This window comes from Balearica regulorum, chromosome 8, assembly GCF_011004875.1.
Source record: "Balearica regulorum gibbericeps isolate bBalReg1 chromosome 8, bBalReg1.pri, whole genome shotgun sequence".
NCBI lineage: Eukaryota > Metazoa > Chordata > Aves > Gruiformes > Gruidae > Balearica > Balearica regulorum.
The window spans coordinates 3,616,716-3,643,205 of NC_046191.1; the positions used below are offsets into that span (position 1 = coordinate 3,616,716).

Here is a 26,490-nt window from a genome sequence, read left to right on the forward strand (position 1 = left end):
GATTTCCAGCCCCTCATGCACTGAATTGTACACTCAGCATTTGTCATAAGCCTGTGACCCGACTGCTTTAATCTATTTCAATTCCCTCAAATGCACCCAAAGGTGTTTTTACAAAGCCCCTCCTCTTCGCCAATGTTTCAAGGACACGGTTTCTGTTTGTGGTAAAGACAGATTATTGTTCCAAGTTAAAATCTTTTAAGGAAAATGAATCCATTCTCACATACCAAGCATCAGTTTAATTATCCCAGTGGAGGACACTGAATTATGTACACACTCTGCCAGGACACCAATGATGCAAGATGCTTCAGAGCGCACACAATGACTGCTCGAGCCATTTTCACCTTTGTGAAGTTAAAAGTTTTGAGAACACCTCAAGGTCCTATATATCAATTCTTTTCCAATGACACCTTATGGGAAGCAAGATAGCTAGAGTCCTCAGCAAAGCGCGACTTTCTATCAGGCCACCTCAAACCTCAGCTAATAAGCATGCAGACTTTGCCTAACACTTCCATTGGCTCCAGTTCAGAAATAAAGTTTTCTTTCCCTCCCTCCCATCATCCAATTCTACAATGATGTCCATTATATAACTTTATACTTTTTTAAAGTGATGAAGTGACAACAAAAAGTATCTTGGGAGACACTGACAAATTTATCAGCAACGAATGAATAGAGGATGATGTGAATTTTTTATTACAGCTGTCACTTGGTGAGACATCCTGATCCTGCCCGTGCTTTCAGCTGTACATACTTGTGGAAGATCTCTGCTGATAAGCACATACTTTTTATTTACTCAGTGAACTTGATCTTACTTGTTGACTTTCACATTCCTGATTTCTCCTGACATAGGACTGAGAAATTCAATAACAACGGTGAAGTAGCATTAGGCTCTAGTAGCAACCATTGTGCTATGAAAAAACAAGGCACTGTTTTCTTTTGCCTCAATAGTCACTAACAGACTGCAGAGAAGTCTCTTTTCTTCAAAATAACGAGGTGTCTTGTGCTGTGCTGCAGTGTGAAATCTTAATGTCAATATGACTACAAACCCATTTCCTTCTGCTGAGAAGGGACTGATCACAACCATGAGTATCTACAAAAATAAGATACACTTAGAAATATTTGCCACGTAGTTTAAAATCCCGATTGAAAGAAAACTCTGACTTTATGAAACTGGCTTTTGCTGCTATTTTTCATCCATTTATGCCTCTAACCCAAGGGTTGGCGCAACTAGAGGCATTATGGAATGAGCAGTTGGATCTATAGGCATTCAAATAGTTTTCTAAACCCATCTCCTTACCCTTAACTTTTCAGTATCTATATTAATCTAATGGAAAAATCAGTGAGTCACCTCTAAGTAAATATCCCTTGAACCAAGGCAGGGCTACACAGCAGCCAGAGGAGTGACACGCTCGCTGCCTCGTGGTCTCACCAGTGACCCAGGCAGGTCGCTTCCCCTCTGTGCTGCAGTGGGGATAATAATACTGGCCTGCTGGATAAAGCATTTTGAATTCCAAAGATAAAAAGTAAATTGTAGCAGCCAGTTACATGAACAATTTAAGTGGAAAGATGAACGTGAACAATTTAAGTGGAAAGATGAGATAACTCAGTATGGAAGCGGGAAGGAAAAACTAAGTACTATACTGATGTTCTCCTCACCTAGAGACTCTCAACAAATCCATGCCTTTGTCTTCTCTTACCTTTCTGCCATTGTCCTGTTCCAGACAACTCCTACACCAACACTATCTTTTTCTTTTTTTTTTTTTTTCCACCTTTCGGTCTAAAATACTGTAACTTCTACCCTTTGGCTCCGCAGTTCCCTTCTTTCTTGCTTCAAGTTTGAAAAGAACTTGCCAATATATTCTGGGTTCCCTGTTGTTCCAGCAGCATCTTCCCTCGACACCTATCTTGGATTGCTGCAATTTTTTTTTTTCCCCATTAAATTCGCGCTTCCTCTAATATCTTTCAAAAAGCTGCACAGCACAATAGCCTACACCAAGAGTTCATTTTTGTACAATACATTTTATATATTTTTATCCACTTCAGCCTTTGAGCAATTTTTCACATTACCTTGTAATCCCTCAAAAGCTTCTTGCCACATTGAGCAAGAACAGCAAAAAACCAGGTGAATTACACCTGTAAATAAATACAATAAAACTCTGATTCATTTATATTCCAGCACATCAAAGGAGGATTCTGCACAAGGCTACCAAATACAAATAATCCAACGTTTTTGTAATCCATTAGGAACACAACCAATCCATATAACATGGGTGGTTAATTCTGATGCTTGAACTGCACATAACACTTCCCAACTCTTGGAGTTAATAGACTCATTAAATACTTACTAGCTATAGAACATTATGTATATTCAATTCATATTTTTTAAAAACCAGGACGTTCTTTGCAAAAGACACGATGGAGCAGAAAGAAGACATCTAAGAAAAAAATACCCAGAAACGTCAGGTTTCCTTAGCTGAGGACAGCACGCACAAACTGTGCACAGACTGTAAGCCTCAGCTGACGTGCTCCCTGAAAAAGGAGTAGGCTGTTGGACAAAAAGACTGTCTCAGCAAATTTTATGTACCTCAAGTTAGTCACTCTTCAGCATGGTTAGTAGTTTTCCATTAAACTTTTACATACAGTCCAAAAAAAGAGATTAGAGCTGCACCCTGAAGGACTTTCAGATTTCTGATAAAGCACAATCCCGACATATTAAACAACAAAAAACTCCATCTGTACCAATGAGAAGTTCAGTATTTATTACAGTGCACACTGACAGTACCACATTAAACCAGAAGTTATGGGCTTGATGTAGAAATTACTGAGAGTAACTCTATAGCTATGTTATTCAGGATGCAAGACTATATTATGATAATAGACATTTTGGCCTTAGAATTTATGAAGCTATGAATATAAATAAGAATATGATTTACAGACCACTTTTTTTTCTGAAGTTTGTCACACATGGATGGCAAGAGTGGAAACTCAAACCTCTCACTGAGAAAGAACTCGAGAGGGCCAAAATGCTACATAAAAACTCTTATCTCAAGATTTTAACAAATTATACTGAGTACTTAGTTCATTAAAACAGTCTATGACTGTAAAGCTAAGAGCTTGATTCTGCTCTTACACATACTGCATATTATTTGACAAATGTGTGCTGTAATACTCCAACACAAAGGCAGAGAGAAAACAAATTAAGCCAATGAGCCTCCATTTTCTAAGCTCTAATCATCATTAAATACCACTTTAAGTCACTTACAGCTTTGTTGGATTCCTCATCAGTCAAGCTTTTCATGACAACTTCCAAACTCGGATCTTCTTCACTGCTTGCAGGTTCAGTGCCACCATGATCCTGGCAGAAAGGAATGATAACACTTTTTAAACAGAGCTATGATCCGCCATAATAGCTAAAGAAAAAAAAAAATCAGGCAATTTTACCTTTTCTTTTGTTTTTCTAAACAAGTAGCAGCATGAAAAAGTAAAAAAATCCACAATTAACGCATCCTAATGCCAGGACACAAATAAGCGATACAAGTTTTGAAAGACAGACCTTGGTCTCCACTTGGCCAACCCAAAGTACCACAAGATAGTCCAATACTAGGACTTAGGTGCTTGGTCAGCTTCCAAGGCCAGACTAATTCCTATCAACTGTGAAAACTTTGAGTTTGTATTAAGAGGCCTTCTCCAGACTTCTGTCGGGACGGAGAGTCTCATGCGTGCTCAGGGCGTGAAAGGAAACCCAATTTCCTTCATACAGTCTGAACAGGTTGGTAAAAGCACGACTGAGTGCTGCACCCTGGAGGAACCTAAAGCTGAAGCTCTTCTGGTTAAAGCACATGGCCACCAAGCCCAGCAGGCTTAAGCCAACACTGGAGCACAATCCTCAACTTCAACTGCAAACAAAGCCTCAGGATTCAGGTACTTCTGCACGTCACTGTGAGAATACTGCAAATGACATTCAGTGACTGAGAGAACCAGCAGATGAAGGTAATGGCCCTAAAGACCTAAGTATTTTCACCAACATGTGCTCCAGAACTTTCTCCTGCATGAAGTTTTTCTCTTTCCATATAGGATTCCCAACAAAAATGGCCCTTGAAGCATAAAATAGCACTATACTAAGTAGAAAAGCTTGTCTGATCAGGATTTTCTGGTATTTTCTCTAGATAACAGGTAGCGTGTATTTAAGAAGCATATGCCTGCAAGAAGAATTATTTCTTTTCCACACCGACAATTAAACTTAAGATAGATAGGAAATGGCATCTTTTCAGAGAAAACGTTAAGTTAGAATTTAAAGGTTAGAGTATCACTAATTCCATTACTTGTAAAGTTTAACATGTTAATTCTCCTTCCTTTTTTTAAAGCAATCATGTCCTGAATCTGAAAAGATTTTTTATCTATTATTTTGATTACCTTTATTTTAAAATAGTTTTATTACACTTAAGCCTTTGATCCACATTTGGAATTGTTCCCTCTTGCAAAGCAAAATAGACTAGGTGCAACGAATCAAATTTCAAGATTTTCAGTCCTACAAGCCAAGTTATTTCAGAATTTCCATTAGACATTTTACATTTAAGTGCACAATGAGAATTATGCAAATGTCTCAACAGAAACTTGAGCATGTGAAGTACCTCTGCATTCGTACAGGGGCTCACTCTGTTCAGTACTGCAACGAAATAATCTCATTTAGCGGCTTTCTGATGAAACTTTTTAAAACAGATATTTTACAGTAATTAATTTTTAAAATATTTTGCTTCTGGTAGCTTGCCCACAGTATTACACCACAACATAGTCTCATCCTGTCCTGCAACTCCATGCAATGATGCAAGACCCTGGTTTAAGGCATATTTGCTGTTCATCACTATCCATATTAAAATACCTTAATGAAGATAAAGGGATAAGATGAAGAAATTAACACAACAGTACATGCTAACTATGACACCCCGATATTCTGTTACACTAGCCAGGCTACTGAATGGCATCTGACAAGTTTCAGGTACAGTGTAACACACAATGTTAAATATTTATTTGGTATTTCAAAGATATTTGAAAATATAACTTCAAGATATGATGCACAGTCAGTTTTATTTTGCTTTATTTAAAAGACAGGAACCACTGACAAAGGACAGCAATGTAAATTTCTATACAACAACACTATCATTTGGTTACATTTATTTTATAATAATAAAAAGATACTAGCTACAAGTAAAAATCTGCATTTACTTATAAAACAGACATAATGTAAATAGTAAAAGCTTGCCACTAATGCATGAAACTCAATCCACAAGCATCTACCTCTAAGGGCAAACATCACACATGATGCTGAGCGCTTTGGTTTCCACATGCTGGTAGAGTCTAATTACAGTCATTTGACCACAGCACAGAGTGTGCCTAAACAAGGCTTCGTGCTCCATCCTGAAGACACAGATATTAAACAAATACAGGTATTAAAGAGTCAACAAAAGCAAAAAGAATGTGGGTTCTGTAAATTGTAATGTGCAATCCACCAGCTGCACCTGGGGCATGCTGCTTTTATGGAGGAGAGAAGGAAAAACCAAAGCACTGTCCAAAATCGACTCAGATCCAAACAAAAACCGAGCAGCTCCTGCACTGTACAGCACTATGCCTGTATGGAAGTAGCCATCAGTGGTAATATAATCTGGAAAGCAATAGCAAGCATGCAAACAGGAGATTCATCCAGCGTTACCTAGCGTGGACCACTGCTGTGGGATCACAGTAATGCTTATTGAAATACCAGGAGTTCAACGCACATGAATTTATCAATTCAAGGCAAGATCAAACCCCAATTGAATTATAAAACATCTTTTGCTTTATTAGCTCAAATAGAAATAGAATTAAAAAGCAACAGCAAGGCTAACCATGTACTTTATCTAGAAAATTTAGTTACACCATATCAAGATGTCAAAATGATAACAGTGTGGTGACACTGCAGGGATTCACGGTGCACAAGAGAGCGAACAGTCTGCACTGGGGCTCAGATAGCAACTATAACAAAGGAAAACGTGGGTAACAGCACCAGACTAAGGAAGTTTTTGCATCGGAAGATTGTGCGTTACAACGCTGTGCACTAGAGCTCGCTGCTTAAACAGCCCTTGTCTGGTCTGACAGGGAGGAAATGAGCAGGAAGGAGAGAGCTCGATGCTGGGGCACGGGACAAAGTGGTGGACCAGGGTCTCAGTTAGTCTAGAGGGGCTCTTGGAATGCCAACCATGTAAACAGTGACCTCTATTACTGTAGCTAGTTGCTGGTGATCCCTTCTTCATTTTTAGATATGCTGATAAGAAAGTATTTGGGGGGAAAAGGAACTTAGAGGGTGAAGGGCTTTCCCCTGAAAAACACTCGTTTCTGTTCCATAGGAGGATATCCATGTTCCAGGTAAAGATCCTCACTGCAACTACTCTAACCAGCTGAAAAAGGTGCAGGATAGGAGATGGCAAGGTTTTCATTTGGAGACTTCTCTTCCTCCTGTGCAGCAATAATCTGTTTAATAGCTGTCCTTAATGCCATGCCAGCCCTTTCAGTAACGATGAGATCAATAAAGGAGACAGGGGAAAATATGCCTGTTAGGTCAAGTTCCGACCCAATGCATTTTATGATTCAGGGTTTAATTAGACAAGGTGCTCAAATTTATAATGTACTGCTAATTATGATTAATCTATCTAATTTAGCAATCCTTAATTAAAAAAAACAACCCATAAACCCTACCTCAATAGAAGAATGGGAGCTGGAAGGTAATGGAAAAGGAGTAACAGCCATCTGATTGACTGCATCTTCACTTCTGTAAAACAAACAAACAACAACATATTACACACTAAACCAAACTTTTACTTTTGAGTTGGTCTTGCCCATTAAGAAAACACTCTTACTAGCACAAAAAGTAACTGTTTCTTACCCCTACCAGAAGTTAGAGCTTAGAAAAGCACTTCATTTTTGCTTTTGTTCTTTGCTGGCAAACAGACTACATCCCTTCGTGGGACCACAGTAATTTCTTCTGAGACATACTGACATCACATTCTTTGGAAATCTAATTTTGTGTGGATTATCAGAGGATGCAGTTGGAGTTTAGGGTCCCTACACATCAGTAGATGTGCTAATACTTCGTTAGCCTCTTCTAATAGTGTCTACATTTGTAAACTGCTTGTTTATAGTTTAACATTCACATTACTGAAATATAATACCGGTTTTATTCAATAGATTGCTTTTTCTTTTTTGTTCATATTTGTGGTGGTCTTTTCTAAAAGATTCAATGTAAAAACTTGGCAGAATTTTTATAAAATGCAGGGAGAACAGATGAACATTGATTCCCCCTACATATAAAGTGCATTATTTTTCAAAGATGCTTATTATGTATGGCATCTTTTCTCTAGCCTCTTTAAAATGCAATCCTAAGTTGACATCTGATTACTTTAACTTTCAAAAGGCTTTTTTTTTAATTAAATAGCATTCTGCCTTGCTAATGTTTTTCCTCAACTGCCATTTAAAATTATTTGGCTTGCAGAATTAACTCTGCATTTTTTTGGCCTCTGTAAAACTGAACCAAGTAAAATACAACTTCAGTGATATTGTTTAAGGCAAATCTGAGGCAGATAAAAAAAAAAGACTCCAAATTTTGCTTCAAAAACCGTATTGATGCACCTCTTTATTTTTGGGGTGAACAACTCTGACAGAACACAGAAGCCAGGAACATGATGCAAACCCCATTTTGCTAAAGATTCAGTACTATCGCACAGCCTCTTCTCGCCAAAACGTGAGAGAGGAGGAGTCAGTAACACTGCTGCTTTGTGGACACGGATCTTGACGTGAAAGGATGTGACTGCTCATGCAGTGGGTCTTCTGGGCTTGATTTCTGGTCCTACGTACTACCTTCCAAGTTACTGTAACACAAGCAGAATTTTTTCCTCTTTAACTTCTGAAATAAAATATTAGACTAGTATGTGTTTAAAAAAATTTCGCAGAAGTGCCTGAAAGAAAAAAAGTCTCATTTTATCCCTCAAGAGTTAAACAAATGAAGCTAGCGTGTTCTGATCACGGAAAGACAACACTGGAAATCAACAGCTCTCAGCAGAGCTGCGTATGGGAAATTCAGTCACAGGCATTTGAAGTGATAAATCCTGCAGGCAAAGGTTGGTGAATTCATTTACTTATCTTCAACCAAACAGCCATCCAAGTCAAAGGAATTGGTTCTGTGCTGCTCATTTTTGTACTTGCTCCCAGCCTCTCCTCCTGGCCCTGCTCAAAGCCTTGCAAGAGTGAGAAGCCACGCTGAGATCAGAACCAGAGCGGCCCGTGATGCAGAAACACGCGTGCACAGGGCCAAGACAGGAATCCAAGGAATGCACAGAATCAAGCCCATGAATTTCAAAAGCGTTTCACAATTTCCAAGTGCATTTTACCTTGTAAGGTGCATTAGGCAAGGACATTTTTCCTCCTCTTATCTTCTTCTATCTAATTATGTTGCTTTTCTAACTTATAAGAATAAATCAGCAAACATAAGGTGTCTAAGAAACCTGGCAATTTTTACTTGACTGTAGAGATTTTTCGGACAATAGTTTATATGAAGCACAAACAGCATGAAAACTAACAACGCTTCTGTAGCGTACAATGCATGCTGCATACCTTGCAATTAGGAGCAAACGTGAAAATAACAAGGTTTGTATATTCTAAAAATTGCTAGGCAGAAGCTTCATGATCTGCATGACAAAGTGGAGTGTTATTAATTATACAAACTAGTTTCTACTTCATACATACACACAAAATGGGTTTTTTTTTCCCCTATCACTGGGCAAACATTTTTATGTAGGTTTAAATGGATGGCCATTTTTGTTCCAAGCAATAAAAAAACCCCACATACAGTAATTCCCTGGAAAAAAAATGCAAAAAATAAAAAACCAAGGTTACAAAGTGTCACAACTTGTAATCTCCCCCTGCTAGGACTCGTACATATTTAAATACTTTAATGCTGCTTCAAAGGAGAATGCTTCAAAGCAGAATCAAAGTGGGAACATATTTTAAAGTGACAGATCTAATAATAAATTGCTCTTTCTGCTCTCCACTTCCCTAAGTGTCCTCAACTAAAACATGAATTTATTTACAACTAAAAGGAGCAATCATTTTCTTTTGATGCCGGAGCAGACAGCTTAGAAGTCTGAACATCATATTCAAATTACAGTGACTGCAAATGAGCATTCAACATATTTGCCAATAGTTGCTACATAACCACCTCCGAGAAAGCTGTTCTCAGTTACCAGTGCTCAATATTGCTTGAGGTTAAGATGTCTAAACCCTTCACAGTCAAGACAGCTTCATACTCGCAGGGTCAATGCAACCTACAATGCAATTTATAGAGCAGGGAGGCTCAGATGCTCCCCCCTCCATTATCCGCAGAAATTATAAACATCCACCGCTCCGGTTCCAGCTCTCATACTGGTTTGGATAAGATGCTGGGATGGCAGCCCACCTCCTTGCTGAGCTCGTGCACCAGAGAGCTGTTTATATTTCATCAGTTACATATAAACTGAATAGGGAAGGAATTCAACACTCCTCCCACAAATACTTTTATTGCTTCTAACCTCTCAGGATAAGTTTCTGAGTGAAAATGGGAATTAGATCTGCTTGGAGGTTAGAGTGCCTATTGCTTGTATCAACATCTCTAACTATAGCTTGATACTGGAGAAACAAGAAGCTTCCCTCATCACAAAGGGTCACAGGAAGCAAGATCAAAACAATATGTAAGTGGCAAAGGCTCTTTAAACTTTAGAAAAGCTCATGCCCATTCAGATTTATTTGGTCAGATTGCCATACTTTACCACATTTTACTTGCTTTCTAGCCTAAATAGGACCCTTGGACATTCCCTGTCCTTTCTCACTGACCAAAGAGAAGAACTTCTGATGTTTTGCTCCATCTAAGAATTGCACCTCTGCTGAAGGGAGAGATGTGCAGCTTAAGCAAAGACAAATACAGCTATTATTGACTAATAATTAGCTACCATAAACACTTGGCACAAAAAAAGCCCTAAGAGAGCAATATGCAAATATAAATCTAAAGGGATTACTCATTCCAAGCTGCAGAAAGTAAGCCTAAAGGGAAGTCAAAGTTGTGTGCTGTAAGGCTTCAGCTAAGCTGCCCTGCAACACTGTGCTGCACTTATCAGAAAGCTGTCTCTGGCACTATGGAGAAATGTCACACACAGCTGGAATGGTGTATAAAGCATTCAGAAAGTTATCTTTCTAAAGACAATAACCAGAAGTCACAGCTTCAGCCAAATTCATGGGATTTTTTGCATTTGCTCATCAACCTCAGTCTTGTAATTCTTGAACTGAGATTCCCTACCTTCCTTTGAGGACATTTTCTGTTTTCCATTTCACTTACTCTTACATCTCTCAGGTTTGTGATGGTATAAGCTCACTGTCATGCCAAGAAAATCCTTGTTGAGCATGCTGAGTGAGATTCATCACCTGTCTAAAGCAGAGCATCTTGTCCAAGATAGCATCCAAACTTTGTCTATGATCAGTGCAAAATCAAGGCAAATCCAAACCAGATCCACTCAGAAGAGCAATTCATCCCAGCACCTAAATGACCTAATTTAGGATGGGATGAACTGAATTGTCTTTGGAGGTTCCTGACAACTGAGGTCCAGATGACCTCTAGATGTCTAAACTAAGGGAGATGAACCTCCTGCCAAACTATCTGCAACTACACACATCATCAACACTAAAAGATCATTTGACAACAGCTTTGTCAGGGTTTGTGGATGCTTTGAGGGAATACAAATTACATCAAGAATCAGGAGAAAAACCCAACAGCTTGTATGCAGTTGCATAGCATCTTAGTTGGAACAGATCTGGAGAGCAAGTGAATGAAGAACGTTTGCCCAGTAACCCCTTAGGACTCCCGCTGGTTGTGACACCAGGGCATAAAGTCCTGCAGATTATTGAAAACCTATGCTGCCCTCATCCTGTTTGTTTAAAAAAAAAAAAAAAAAAAAAAAAAGAAGAAGAAAAAAGAAAAAAAAGAAAAAAGAGAAAAAAAAGAAAAATTAGGTCAGGATCTCACATTTTCTCATCTTTGTTTTCCTCTAGATGTTCCTTTGGAATAGAAGAGCTGCAGGAAAGTTGCAGACTGAAAAGGCACACTGGATTTTTCCTTCAGCTGGGTCAAGGGAAGACATTTGTATTGTGCATCATCTTGAAAAATCTCTCCCATTAACAGCAAGAACAGTCTTGTTCTCCATTTCCGCTCCATCCACTCCTAACTATGTGAGAGCCAAATGCATACAGATATTTTAAATGAACAACTAATGTTCATATAAACTGCAGCTTAGGTCATCAAAGGTTTGAAAGAGCCCAAATTACTTAACTTCCTCAACCACGCACTTGTTCCCACATGTGTATGACAGCAAGGAGGAAACAGCTCTGAAGAAAACAGGAAAAAGTTCAAACTTGCACACACAGTGTCTGGCAAGAGCTTATTTTTAAAGCTTTCCCACATGAAAGAACCTAAGCAATCAAAGCAAGTAAAAACAGAGTTTATACTATTAAAATATGACCAATTATCTAAGTTAGAACAAACTTAAAGCAAAAATAATTTCTAAAGCATGACAGTATTTTAGACTCTGGCACACAACATACAGTGTTACTTATAGAGGCTCTAAAAGAAGAGCAAAGACCCAGTGATAACGTCACAGCAATGGAGAGCGTTAAACAGCACCGAGAACTGGCTGACCCAGCCACTGCCCGCAGACTATAAGGATCTCTCTCTCCTTTGCATGTCACCATAAATCGCAAGAGATTAGTCTTTACAATTACACCTAGAAATGGAAGGAGGGGTTAGGTGACAGAGATTTGTGGGCTTCACTGAGAAGCTACAATCCCATCACCAGAAAGCGATGATAACTGACTGAACAAATGACTGCAGTGTGGGAGGATGACCGGACAGCTAACAGATGGTATTTAAATAAGCAAAATCCCACCGCACTTTATTCTTAAAGCATTTCTCATGTTTCATCACAGCACAAGACAGTTTTCTTTTAAGGAATAAAGGTATACCAAAGAACAAATCACAGAACTGAACACAATGGGATGATGGTTTGAAATCAGTGGCATTCACTTTGATTCAAGCATTCAAACTATATTTGATCTGCTTATTATACCAACACTGAAGCACCGAAACAGATTAAAGGCAGTTAATTGAGCATGGAAAAAACAATGAATTTGCTGAATCATAAAATTCTCACTGTAAAAGAGCATTCCGATATAAACTGGATTTCCTACTACAGATGCAAAATCTAATTATATTGTTTTATTATGCACCTTAAAAGGATGGACTTACAATACATGAACAAAAACCACAGTGGATACAAAAACTGTTCTATTTTGGGAACTAGGGCACAGAGGCTCCTACAAGAAACAAGTCCCTTTCTCTGATTACTACCTGGCTAATTCCCGTTGTTGGAGACTCAGATCACGGATTTCAAAAGGCAACTAAGACCTTTACATACGCTATTGCCACTGACTTCCACTAGCGCTTCCTTCTACGCCTTGGAAAGCTGAAGTTAAATTTTTATTTATTTCTGATATTCAGAAATCAAAAAAGACAACTCGTATTTGCTGCGGTAGCTTGGAAGTTTCTGCAGCAGCTGTAAGACTTTGAGGTCAGATAAAACGCGACTGGATACTAATCAAAGGAAGCACTTGGACCAAGCCATTTCATCTCAGGAAAACCTTGCCGTGCTTGGGCAATTGGTTTGTTTGTTTGTTAAACCGGGTGAGCAGGTTAAATGCCTTCAAATTTGTTACTGTAGAAGGCTACAAAGCACAAGATGCACTGAATAATAATAAAAAAAAAGTAAAGTGACACTATAACTGCAAATCTTTTAGATGCTATTACAAGCTCATGTAATTAATGAGACCACTGGGAAACAGTGCTGTGTTAAGACCTAAATTTTGGAATCTGGCCAAAATCAACTGTTTTAAATAATCATCGTCAACTTAATTGAGGAAAGGATGCTTATAAATGAGAGTGAAAAGCCTTCAAATATAAGGGGATGTCTATGATTCTCACAACATTTACTGCACTATGTCTCATCAGCAAAAATTTCAGGAAAGGGTGGGAATGCAATTGTAACGCTACCTGGGTATAAAAAAAAAAAAAGTGTGAACAGATTTTTATAGCGCAGACAGTAAGTTAGGATTTTAGTAAAAAGTCAAAAAGGCTGAGAACACCTATTCTTTATTTTTTCTTTAAAAAAAAATATTGGTGCAACAAAATCTAAGTTCTTTAATGGTAGTTATTGCAGTTCTCACAGAAAGGCTTTTCTGTGCCCAGGAATTTCTGGGCTTCTTTCGTAACTGATTAAAGTTTATGGAAACATCCCCCTGCCCTGCACATGAACCAAAACACCAGAAATAGGAAAACCTTGATGCTGTTTCCTGCTTCAAAGTGAAAAGCAGCATGCTTATCGCTGAGCATCCTTCATCTGAGGAAAATAAGGCCTCAGGATATCAAAGAGGGCATTTTTTAGCCCAAGAGTCTCCCCAGTTTTGCTTTTCTGTCCTAGGTCAGCTCAGTCAGGCATGCAGGAACTTTTTAGGCTGCAGAATGACGCGTTTCTGGAAAATTATAACCTACTCGGGCCTTTCACTGGTGAAATTAGAATATTAATATCTCCATCCACATGAAGACCAAATCCATTTCTCTCATAACTCCTGCAGTACACGTTATTTTGTTACGGTGAGCTGTGGCCTCTTCTGACTGCGTGCTCCAGGATGTTTCGGCTACGTTATGCTATGAGCCTTCTATCTTTAAAAGAAGTTGCACAAGTAAGAGCGCTCAGGGGGAGAAAAGCAGCATTTCTGTTGCAACTGGCTCCTCCTCATTTTCAAAGCCTAACAAATGGAACGGTACCCTGCTCTTTCCACATCATTAGAGCCCAGAGGAACACATCTGAAATCAGCCAAGCAGCAAACCTACCAGGAGAGCAGAGTCTGCGACACTCAACGCTTTGTTCTCAGCTGGAAAGCTAGTGCACATGCATGTACGAGAGACGGATGGAGATTCAAGATGCCTGTTGCTGCTCTTGTTTACTACAGCTGGCACCACAATGCATTAAGTAGTGGCATTTCAATACCCTCATTTTATATTATGGTTTTAAAATAAGTTGAGAAAGCAAGAAAAAACTTTTTCTACCAAACTGCACCACGGACAAGACTCCTGGGACCAGCACAGTCTTTTGGTTTGTGTTTTCAGTCAATCACATCCATTGGTTTTGCAGTCTAAAGTGCAGGAATGGGAAGCACCAAGATAGAATGGGCTCATGGAACACAGTTTGCAAGAAAAAAGAAAGTTATTCTTGTTTCTCCTTAAAATTCACCTTTAAGAAAGACAGTCTAATTAGGCTTTGCTAAAATTTTGAAACACTTCTCTTCCTATGAGAAGTTGACCATACATCCAAAAAAAGGCAACATTAGTTTTCTCCTCGCGTTAGAGCCAGTAGTCTCGTTACTAACGACATTCTCTCAGTGGGAGAATTTCTTTTCATTGCTGTTTGAACGGCTGCTCGGGTCAAGCGAACAGACCCATCAGTTGTCAGTGTACTCTAACGCAAGGCCGAGAGCAGTGACAAGATGCGTGCTCTTGGGAAGGGTGAAGATAGAAGTTTACAACCTCAGAGGCAGCATTTAAAAATAGAAACTTTTTTTTTTTTAAACTTTAGAGACAGAAACAAGAATTATCTAATGGTATTTCCAATATCTATTGATTATCACCATTGAGACAACTTTTTGACTTGAAATCCACTTCTAGACAGACAATCTGAAAAGGGGAATTACGGTTAAGAACTTACGGGGCCTTTATGTCTTAAAGATGATACAAATTATGCACCCAGGGCAGCTGGAGCTAACACGCACCCTTCGTTGCAGCTCTGTGAAGTGCTCTGCAGCCAGCCGCAGTGCAGCAGGGCGGGTTGCAAGAACCCCACGCTCTCCGTGCTGCCTGCCGGCATTAAACCCAGCCCTGGGTTTTGGTTTCATAAGTTGTGGTTCTGCCTCTGGAGCTTCCAACCAGATACATTTTCCACATGCAATTAAGTAATAGTAAGTGAGTTGTTGTACATGACGTTTAATTTTCGATAGCTGGGGAAAGTAACACGGGAGCTGCAGGCAAGATCATTAATCTCCTCCAGATCCTCTGCGCTGCCAAGTATAGCAACTCATTCCTCACGGCGCTAATGCTGCTCTTCCATCATTTCTGTGTATGCTGTACCAGACAGAGCCATGCGAGTAAATGTACACATTTATATGCATTCACCCACAGATTATTACATTGTTCACAGGTAAGCTGCGTATGAGCAAAGAATATAAAACAATATCAAGTATGATGTATGTATTGGTGGGAAGACCGCATTCTAAAATGGCACGGGGATAAGTGCCCGATGAAAGTCAGAGCTGGAACAGATGCATTTATGAAATTCCAATATATTAAAGTGTGTATGAGTTCTGGGAAAGAGACAGCTTCTTTGCAGCCCTTCTGTCCAGGGTCGTAAGAGTAACACTTCCTGAACTACAAAGTGAATGCATGGAGGTGTCCTTAATTCACATACAAAGAGGAAACATTTTTGTGCTTGGAGTAAAAGAAAAGATGCCCACATGAAATTCTTTTCAGATGAAAGGTTGTTTTAGCATATTCCCTCCTGCAGAAGCCATTCCAGTGCTTCTTGTCAAAGTCAGGTTCCCCCTCTGTACAAATAAGCCCTAGCTCACTTTCTAAATCCTCTTTTGATGCCGTACAAAGCTATCCTTCACGCATCCACCCAGCCCATGCTCCACGTACTCCATCCACACTTGCCTGCTCCTCTCCGAGCAGCTCCCTCTCCAGCCCCAAGCCTCTGCACCATGTTCTCTCCCTCCTGGCAGTCTGGGTGAAGCAAGCTGCCCACCCCATCTGTGTGCTGGCAGAACCAACCTAAAGCACATTAAGTTGTGGGAGAAGCAGCTCTTATCAGGGTGCCCTTATCAGGTGTCCCAAGAGGGACAGCTCAGGTCTTCAGCAGACACCCCTAAAACAGGTATTCAATTGCATTAGATTTTTTTTTTTTAAACATCATTAAAGAGAACTCTTCAACTGTTCTGAGAAGAATATTCAAGGAAAAGGTTTAATTCACTTCAAAGAGGACTGAGCAAGTTCAGCATTTTCAAAACAGGTTAAATATGTAAACATGTAATGTAATAGGCTAAAGTACAAAGTGTTTTGATGAGAACTGTTCTTACCGTATGAAAACTAGCTTGACCTTTGATGGGGCAGTCTTAATGATTGCAGAAGCATTCTGATGACTTCTTCCATACAATATCTGATTGTTTATCTGTTAAAAGAAAATGAAGATTTTCATTTAAGTGGAGAAGTATGCATTGTTTTAATTTTTACCGCCAAGAGTTACAAATTCACTGTGGGATAGAGATAAGACTCAAAGAAAACGTGGTCCACAAAACATAAATGGCATAACTTTTGAGGTTTGAGAGACAGGAATACCAATGTTGCACATAGGAGACAGGCACTGCTCAGCTTGGCCTTGGACTGCCCCAGATTGTCATCCCTTCCTTCCCTCAGTCAACTACCAGAGGAGGATGGGGTGTAATCTGCAACTCAGCAGCAATAATTTAAACATTTCTCATTAGCTTTCTTATGATTCCTTCTGAAAGGATAAATCCTAATTTGACTTTAAGAACATCCTCCTCCTCATATTGATTCTATGATGGACCACAGAATTGCAGCCTAGGAATGGATTTTAAAATATTACATTTTCAACATCTTAGACTCCAATTTATCAAAGAAAAAATACTGTACTAATAGCAAAACATTCCAAGTTTTATTCTAGACCAATACAAAACAGAAACCAATGCAGAGCTAAATCAGTCTTATTAGTAAGCCACAAATGAGAGAAATCTTTTACACTTTTTCACAGATCCATAGAATGGATTTTAAGTATGTTCCCAGATTTTTGGAAAACAACTTGATCTGAGAAGAATCCTATAGACATGACAACAGCACAGATTGTGAGACAGACACTCCTATACCTTACCTACAGGCAACCAGCAGTTTAGGAAAACTTGCTGTGAAGATTGTGCTGACTCCCCAGTTTTGCCAAAGGAAACAGAACTGATAGCCATGGAGCCAAAGCACAATTTAAGGACATGCCACATCACTTCTGCTGGGACGGATCAAGCACTTAAGCACAGCAGCAGACACCAAGTACTTACTATGGACACTTTTGCTGCATGCAAGCAAGTGCTGCGGTTTTCAGAGGGCAATAGTTTGGCTTTAATACAGTATGTGCTTCAGGACTTGTCTTTCTGCAGGAACTAGAAGTCTTTTTCCCAGTTAGAGGAAATTGCCCTGAGTTTCTCAGGCTTCCCCTTTGTTAATGCCTCCTGCCTCAGAGGTATCCTAACAGGATGCTCACCTTTCAGCTCAGGCGTTGTACAAACTACAATCATGAAGATCACATGCAGAACATCAGGTAGGTAGGACTATCACAATAAATTTAAAGAAAGTAAAAGCAGAGCTGAGTATGATGGGGAAAAAACCCCACTAAGTCAAGAAGATTAACAAAACTCTTGAGCAGTTTCTTAGGTGTACCCTGATGATTTTCAGATTTAAAACTAAGCTGAAGCAAACACTCAGCAAGGTGGTGAAGGAAAGCATCCTCCCCTGCCAGTAGGGATCAGGACTACCAGACCTGCCTGCCTTCAACTTCGACAATTTAGACTGGAATAAGCGTCAAGACAACAAGGATCTGTGGAAGAACAATTATTTATCTACACCGGAATACCTCTAAACATAAACATGGAAACTAATTCAAAGGTACATTTAACATCTTGTATTTTGTCCAAAAATGAAGGCAAAACTTTAAAGATGAAGAAAAAAATAATAAATTGAAATTAATAGTATTTGGAGTCATGACGTTAGTTCAGGTTCACGGTTCGGCTCATCCTGTATCTTGCCATGTAAGCAAACATCAGAAGCTTCCAAGCGTGCAGAATAATCTGCTATTTAACCGTCAAAATTCTCACTCTAAGCACCCTGATTAATGTACCTCTCTGTAGATGGAGCGTTCATACACCCTTCCAAAGTGAGCAGCCAGCTTCATTTCAATACTGCAATTTTTTCTCCCACTCTTAATTTATAACATAGTATTTACATTCACATTTTGATATACCAATGCTGTTTAAAACAATAATGATAATGAAGCCCAGGAACAATTTACTAGTAATTATAGAAGAACTTTTTATTACTGAAAATGTTTGTATTGTATTTTGGTTTTGTGTTCTTAGAAGATTTTTCCATTCAAACAAGAAATAACTGGCCAAGTCTTACAGCCTTGTGTCATACAGAGTATTTGGCCATGCTGGCAACTTCACAATACTCCCATCTTCTTTTCAATGGGTCAAAACAATATGCAAGTTTATCAGTTAAATAAGGACAATGCAAGGAGAAGAATAAAACCCCTAACACTTGATTATTCATGAAGATTGAAGTGCAAACCATTTACCTACCAAGTTGCTTACTCTTCAAAGAGAAAGCCAAGAAACGTCTACGAGAGTCTGATACGATCAGCGCTGAGGAAATAGCATCACACCAACATTCACAGGGGTTTACTACGGTCCTGTCTGCAACCTGCATGGTTGCAAAGACAGGGCGAGAAGCAACATCCTAGGCCACGCTTTGTTAATCAAAGATATATCTAAAAATCTGGTTGCAAAAATGAATGCTCAGTTGCATTCTGGCTTCAAGCCGGACTTGAAACTTTCAACGAGTTTGTTGACTTAATTTCTCTAAGTTCAAAAATGAATTATTCACTGGAAATACTGCATGCTTTACAAATTGTTTGGATTTAGTTAAATTACCATCAATTTTTCTAAACAGCAGACTTAGATTAAAATTTATAGTCTTTACTCTGGCTAAATTAATCCTATTCACTAGATGTATCAAATAGTCCAAAATTTAATTAGCTGTGAGCTGGGTCTGTAAGTTATAATTATTTAATTACACCAAAATGAAAGGATAATCAAAGTAATATATCTCCACAAGGTTTTGGACTGTCCCATATAGTTATTACAGCCAGTATTAATTTTTCTTTTTTTTTCTTTTCTTTTTTTTTTAAAAAAAAGGTCACTTTCTTTTGCAATGTGAATTAATGTTCCGTTTGCTTCAGATACCACAGTGATGAGCAAAGCACTAAAGCCTACTCAAATAAAACAAAAAAGAGAACATCTAGGATTTCATAAGCAACACCATTTTAAATCTTTTCAAATTAAAGTAACACGTCAGATTAAACAAATAGTACTCTGGGAGTCAAAACCTATAAATCTGTGCTTTGCTTTTGTCATTAGAGATTAGAAAAGAAAAACAAAGCTTTGATTAAGCAAAAGAAATGAACTGATCGAAATCAACCTCAACTCTTCTTTAAATGTCTCTTCACGTAACTTCTTGGAATGAGAGGAGAGAAGAGAGAAAGATTAAAACATGCTACAGGTATGAGGTCAGGTCAGCACACAAGTTTAATCTTTAATATAACCCTACACTACTTTATGGCAGATTTTAATCACATATCCCAATTGTACTGTTGCCTCCACCTACAAAAGTTTTGTTTTACAGTTTCACACACTAAAGTAGCAGAAAGTACAAACTCACTGAAATCTGAACTCTTAATTTAAGAGAAAAGAATTTAAAGGATCCAAACTTTAATTTGCAGAAGAGAAACATTAGATATGGATATTAAAAAAAAAAAAAAAGTCTGTTTTTACTATGTGGCAGTAATGGAAATCCATAAAATTAGTATCATCTGATTTTTATGAAAAATAAAGTTAAATGATACCCCAAAGCTAGTAAAAGAACTGGCACAGCTTTCTATAATAATTATTTCTTTGTACCAATGCACTAGGTTCCTTCTAACCACAGGAATTGTAGCATTTTGAGATACAACCAGAGTCTCTGAAACAATGGGAAAAGTTTCACAAATTTTTGGATCAGTCAGATTATATAGACTGAAATCCCCAATACACCAAACCGCCAAATAATAAAGCAAGAGGAAAACACTGGAAAGGAAAATGGAATAATTAGAATGTGCATTATTCTTCCCTCACCAAAATTCTTTCCCAGCACACATTCAAACACAAAGTACATGAAAAAAGTATTTGTATCCTTCTATGAAAAGACCAAAAGGATGCTATCCCTCAACGTTACCTTCAGTAAATGAATCTGAGAACAAGAACAGAAACTCTGACTACTACGGTTAAATAGGAATTTAAATATATCACTACTGGAGTTATGACTCTTCTCATGTGAAAATCCCACTATCTCTCTACGTTCAAGTTACTGTCCCTTTTGAGGGATAGTGCCACTTGCCTAATCCAAAGTAACTGTTTTGAAACAGGAAAAACCAAAACAATCCCACCACAAATAAGCTGAGAATAAAACACCAGTCCCCTGCATTCTAAACCAGAAGTGGCATTGTGAATTCAGCTGGGTAGATCATTTACTTGGGCAAAATGCTGATGTATTTATTGTAGCATAACATATTTATCTAAGACACTTGAAATAAAATCACAATAAAAATACATTTAGCCCAAAAGCCCTCTGGCTTTGAGATATGACAGAAATGGCATTAAAAAAGGACAAAAAAAAAAGAAAAAATTGCTTCTCATGCGGCAGTCCAGAAGGGACAACAGGGAAACTTGTACACCGACTCTTTACTACGAAGACTAGCTTTTGCTCTTTCAAGAAGTGCTGTGGCCTCCTAGAGCAAAACATCCAAACGAGCCGTTTCCTTCCACCTCCTGCCCCATTTTCAGCAAGACAAGCAGGGACAGGAAGATGGCAGAAAATCCCAACATCAGTAATTTAGCATAACAGGGCTCCGTACAGCTTGGTTTATTAATAGAACGCAGTTGACTCTCTTACGGAGAGATGATAATAACAATAATAATAATAGGGTGGATTATTCAGCGTGAATAAAAGCTACCAAAAGGACAAACCCATGCAGAGCTCACGAGCAGCAGGGCTTAACAGCACAGGTACAGCACCACGTGAACGCGCTGCGGGCCATGCTGGGCACAATCAGCCGCAGGACTAAGCCCAAACTAATAAGATACGAAGCAGTGCAGACACCTGCACTAAAACAGCAAGAGTGCAAGGCAGGAGAACCACAGATGGTTTCTTTGCTTGGAACAAGAACAGAAAAGCAGAACTTGTGTTATGTAAAAATATATTCTTTTGTACAAGGACCAAATTGTGACCCAAGTAATTTTCCCCCATGCATGAAAGTAGGATGAAAGGACCTTCTCACTCAAAAAGCTGTTTTCTCCAGCAACACACTCATCCAAAATACATCTGATGATGTATTAAAAAAAATGATTACATGCAGGTTTATGTGACCTGCATTTCACTCAATGTATAGGCTGGATTGACTTTGAAAACGAGCCAGGATCGTGCCCCCAAAAGACTACTGTTGTTTAGAGAAGCTAAAAGTGAGATGATACGTCAGTAATTCAGTGACAGAAGATTTTAAGAATAAGGAGCTGAGGCAGTCTGGCAGCATCCCACATCCTTCAACGGAATCCAATCAAACTCCAGTTCAAAAGAAAAATGAAGAGGTAATATCTATCTATCTGTCCCCCCATCCCATTAACCTTATCCCCATCAGCAGCCACGGGGAATAGTCTGCACACACTGCAGCAGCATCCACTGTTTTAAAGGAGCCACACTGACCAACAGGATTCGCTGGGGCACCCCAGGACAGCGCAGAAATGCTAGAGGCTTCCTAAGATGTCAATCCCTTCTCCTACTGATACACTCTGGTATTCAAAACTGATGTGTAATCAAAGATGCAGATGCAAATATACTTAAAACATGCAGTTAGATGAGGGTTGAGGGTGGTCTATTTGCTGATGATCAGATGAGAATACTGGGGAAAATGACCTCAAATGTTTATGTGGTTGTTTTTCTACACAGTAACTAAATATTTGACCAGTGGGCAATGGCCAGCAGCTCAGTCTGCAGGTAGAGCAATTCAATACCTACACACAGTGAAGCACTACCCAAAGGAAGAGAAGTTAAGTTGCTACATCAGTAAAGACTGTCCATCCGGGTCTCTGAATGAGGGAAGGATACCATGGGAGAGATAAAACGCTTCTGTGATCGACAACCACGCTCACAGCCTTTAATTTTATGTCTTTAACTGGAGAAAACCAAACAATCTGGATTCTGTCATTTCTTCACTTCTGAACACTTGAGTTTGCCATTAATGCTCTTTTAATGTATTTTGTTGTAGAAGACACTGCAAGTAAAGCCAGTTGACCACCTTGCCCTCTGCATCACTGACATCAAAGTAGCATGAAGTCATATTGGAGATACTTGAAAGCTATCTGGACACAGTCCTGGGCAACTAGCTTGAGGTGGCCCTGCTTGGAGCAAGGGGGGGTTGACCAGATGACATCTGGAGCTCCCTTCCAGGCCCAACCATCCTGTGATATTCCTGCCACGGTGACCCGTATACTTCTTGGCTATAAGGATCCCTAATGGCTACTGAAAGAATTATTAAACCTAATGGTTATTGAAAAAAACCTGCCAGCGTAAATGCCCATTAGTTCCATTTCAATGCTATTCGCATAACACTGAAATGCTTTTAAAAGACAAAAAAACCCAGAGCTGTGAATAATTGACCACTGGTGTGAACATGAGACGTCCGTACATGACTAACGCACAACCCAATCCTTTGTAATACAGGATGTTTTGACACTGGATACATACTCACTGGGGACCAGAATGAGATCACCACATCCTTTCATATAAGTAATCGCACTTCTGCCCACTAGTGACACACCTTTAATTTGATTGCAAAGGTAAACAAGAGTGGTAGTTACTAAAGTCTCTTTGAACTTCAGTTTATTTGAAGTTTGGCATTTTTGAGATGTGAACATCACCTTCCTTCCACTGAAGAAAAAAAAAATCATTTTATCTCCAACTTGACAGGGAAAGGAAGTAGGGCAACACCACCACTACTTTGGAAAATGCTACTTGTAACACAGCTCATGCATGCAAATCCCAAGCCTTGAGATATACGTGATTAATCACAGATGGTGCATCTTACTACTAGCAACACTTAACATTAGATCAAACAAACACTGCAAGGAATAACTCACAAGGTATATTCAGTGGATCCTTCTTTAAGGGAAAGTATTGATACAAAAGGCTCTACCTTTCCTTTCCCAGGAGCCACCTGGTCTGTGATATACACAGAGGAAAACAGCACCCTAAGTCCTTTCAACTGGTATACACCCCAAATTCAACAATTTTATTTTTTTTACCATTAGAATTTGGCACCAGGGACAGAAAGAACATAAATTTGAAGGAGAAAGTAATTTTCCTACTCTACACCAGTACGGTATAGACCTTCATACCATTTATCACACTTAAAAAAAAAATAATAAACTTCAGATGGTGTTGCTATTATAGCAAAACAAGTCTTTCTTGTACTATGTGTATTGAAAACCCATAATTACAGAACTATTAGACAATGACAAATGCTTAGACAATTCTGAGTACTCCCAAGGTATCCCCAGGCAGTCAAATTGCTCTTTCTCAAGTCAAGAAACGTGAGAAAATAGGTGGTTCTCAGAGAGTTGCTGAAAGATCAAAAAATCACCACCCATGGAGAACAGTAGGTCAGCATATACCAGCTCTTCTTTCCAAAGGAAAGACCCTCAGGGATGCCTGATACTTTTAAACCACTAAAGCCATCATGACGTGGGGAACCACTGCAGGTACTGCAGTAAAGTGTCATTCTGAAACAGTTAAAAGTCAGATGAAGTGTAGGAAATCTGCATTTTCAATCTGAAGGTGAAACAAGGAGATGGGAGAAAAAGCAAAGACAAAATACTTCACTTGCTAACGAGCTCTCTTGCCTTGTGGGTGAACTTGTGCCAGACACAACTAAGGAAAATAAGTATTTTAAGTTACAACAGATCAAAACAGATTACAGCACAAAATTTATTTTCAGGATGCGGAATATCCCTGTCATCTGTAAAAACACATATGGTAGCTTTGAGGGGGGTTTGTTTTTTTTAATGTAAGGTGTGAATTTCCCTGTGAAACCACATATGCACTACAAGGATAGATTTACTGTCCCCTTCCTGCCTTTCAGCAGTCCCTCCCCAAGCATAGCTTGTGAACACGCTGAGAGCACAGACTTCACTGACAAGACATTAGTTTTCACAGGCCAATGATTTTTGTTTCACTGAAAACACATTTACCTGCCAAAGGCCAAGTTCTCAGTTGGCATAAATCAGTGCAGCTCCTTGCCTCAGCCACCTAATTCTATTTGCCGGCTTTATTTAAGGTTCAAACGATAGCTTCACATATGCCTCTCCCTCTCTCCATATGAACCCTGCTTAGTAGTTAAAGGAAACACTTACCTCCAGAAGTTCATCGCCAATATGCATCCTTCCATCTCGTCCCGCAGGTCCATCTGGATTGATACCAACTACAAAGATGCTCATACGAGAGCGGTCCTTGTTGCCAGCAAGACTCAGTCCGAGCCCATTTTTGTCTTTCTCAAGCTCAATAATGTGCAACTCTCCTGGTAGGTCTGCATATCTTTGCCTGATTTTTTCTAAAAAGATCAAACATAAAATGAGTTATAACATTAAATAACTTACATGCAGATGTTCAAGAACACATACAAATAAGCTAGAAATTGATGGCTTCTCAGCATTTACTCTTTGGTAACAGAGGTAACTCCAAAATACCATTTCGTGTGCCTGTATCATTCACACAGCAAAATGCAGCATCAGCTGCAAATACTATTCATGCTAAAACTGCACTCTTTTAATTATTTGTACAACAGCCTAGTTCTAAACCAAAAATTTTTTGAAAGGAGGGTAAACAAGGGAATTCCAGAGGCACCTCGATCTTACCGTACAAAAACTATCAATTTCAGGAAACTCTCATAAAGTTAGAACTCGTTAATTAACCACTGTGGGAAACTGAAATGCTTACGTTGCAAACATACCGTGAACTCACATCTCAAGGTAGAATCTTTTACTTTTGCTTCTTTCTGGTGACTCAGGAATATGCCTACCATGCTCTGCTTAACATAATGTGCTACTGTGCGGATGATTACTCAAAGCAGATGTCAGTGACAATGTATATGATTGATTACATTTTTAAATGCAGCCTCACTTGATATTAAGGTAGTTATTTGTCTTTCATCTACATTTCAACCCGTTCTGTGACAGAGTGCAATATACTTCCAAAGTTATTTGGAGCACATTGCACGTCTGTGGATGCTGACAGTTTAATCTGAATGTCTTTTCACCACTGGCATACAAACATCTATAACTACTGCTTGCAAGGGTCAATCACATCAAGGGTAATTTTTTTTTTCTGTCTGATTGTCCTTTGCAGATTTTAAAGCCAGCTTCATAACACCACCTGCATCCAACGCTTCAGCTGGGCCACACGTTAAAAAAAGCAAGTCAAAGTATTTTGCTGTGGCTGGATGTCACCTTTAGTACAGAGCCCAAGGTGAAAGAAACTGCTGCATTATGCATTAAGAAGAGAAATAAGAGATATTATATGTTCAACCATATCCCTGAGTCAGCAGCAGCAGCTAGATCAATATTAGCTACTACCATTCTACTGGGGAAGCATATTTTAATAGTACGATTTAACCACTGTAGTGAATGTTCCCATGACAACAAGGAAGAGGGGAAAGAGCTGGGGAAGGTGAGAGGGAAGCAACTAAAAGTGAATAAAAACTGCTGAGAAGACAGACAATGAAGTAGAGCTGTTCCTTCCACCGAAGGCTGCCAGGGTGATTCAGCCAAACTTGGGTCCACCCCGGCAGCTCTCCCTTTCCAAGGGTCCTTTCCGAGCAGTTTTTCCAGCTGCAGCAGCTCCTCATGCTTCAGCAGAGACCGCTGGGACAGGGGGAGCAGTCTCCTGTCTCCAACCCCAGATGCACCCAAAAAAATTACCTACACTCAGAGCAACACAGACAAGAACCAGCTCTCTCGTCACTGTATTTACAGGCTGGCATTTTCCTGCAGGGCTCAAAATCCCTGGTGGTCTGGAGCCTGAGCCTCAAATCCTGGGGCGTTTATTAAGGGTGAGATGTTATCCCTGGAAAGCTGTAAAGCCCTACAGAGGTCTGCACAAAATCAGAATATCATAAAAAATTAGAAACCTCACTTGTTACTATCAATTATATGCCAAAAATTCATATAACTGCATTAAATGGTAATCCATGTAGCTGCACAGTTCTTTAATACATTTCTTAACTAATGGGGTCAAAATGTAATTAGAGGTGTGATTTGCTACTTGAATTCAGAAAGTAGTATTTTTCTGCTTAGCATGCAGGATACCTCCTGCCGAAAAACTGCAAGTGAGGAAAGGTCTTGAAAACGGTGCTTCTGAAAGTA

At 39.2% G+C, this 26,490-nt stretch overlaps 2 protein-coding genes across 12 annotated transcripts in view; one reads left to right on the forward strand and one right to left on the reverse strand.

Annotated features, from left to right (window-relative positions):
• KANK4 (KN motif and ankyrin repeat domains 4) overlaps nucleotides 1–26,490 on the forward strand; it is a 146,427-nt gene that overhangs the window by 70,485 nt on the left and 49,452 nt on the right. The window lies entirely within an intron of this gene.
• PATJ (PATJ crumbs cell polarity complex component) overlaps nucleotides 1–26,490 on the reverse strand; it is a 155,527-nt gene that overhangs the window by 38,198 nt on the left and 90,839 nt on the right. For all 11 annotated transcript variants that reach the window (XR_012836477.1, XM_075759208.1, XM_075759207.1 and 8 more), the window contains exons 28-31: nucleotides 24,484–24,680; nucleotides 16,282–16,373; nucleotides 6,724–6,796; nucleotides 3,260–3,352 (exon numbers count right to left, since the gene is read on the reverse strand). Coding sequence is in view for 10 of the 11 variants with exons in the window: in XM_075759208.1 (XP_075615323.1) it covers nucleotides 3,260–3,352; nucleotides 6,724–6,796; nucleotides 16,282–16,373; nucleotides 24,484–24,680 (455 nt within the window). In the remaining variant the exon portion in view is untranslated. The remainder of the gene's footprint in view (nucleotides 1–3,259; nucleotides 3,353–6,723; nucleotides 6,797–16,281; nucleotides 16,374–24,483; nucleotides 24,681–26,490) is intronic.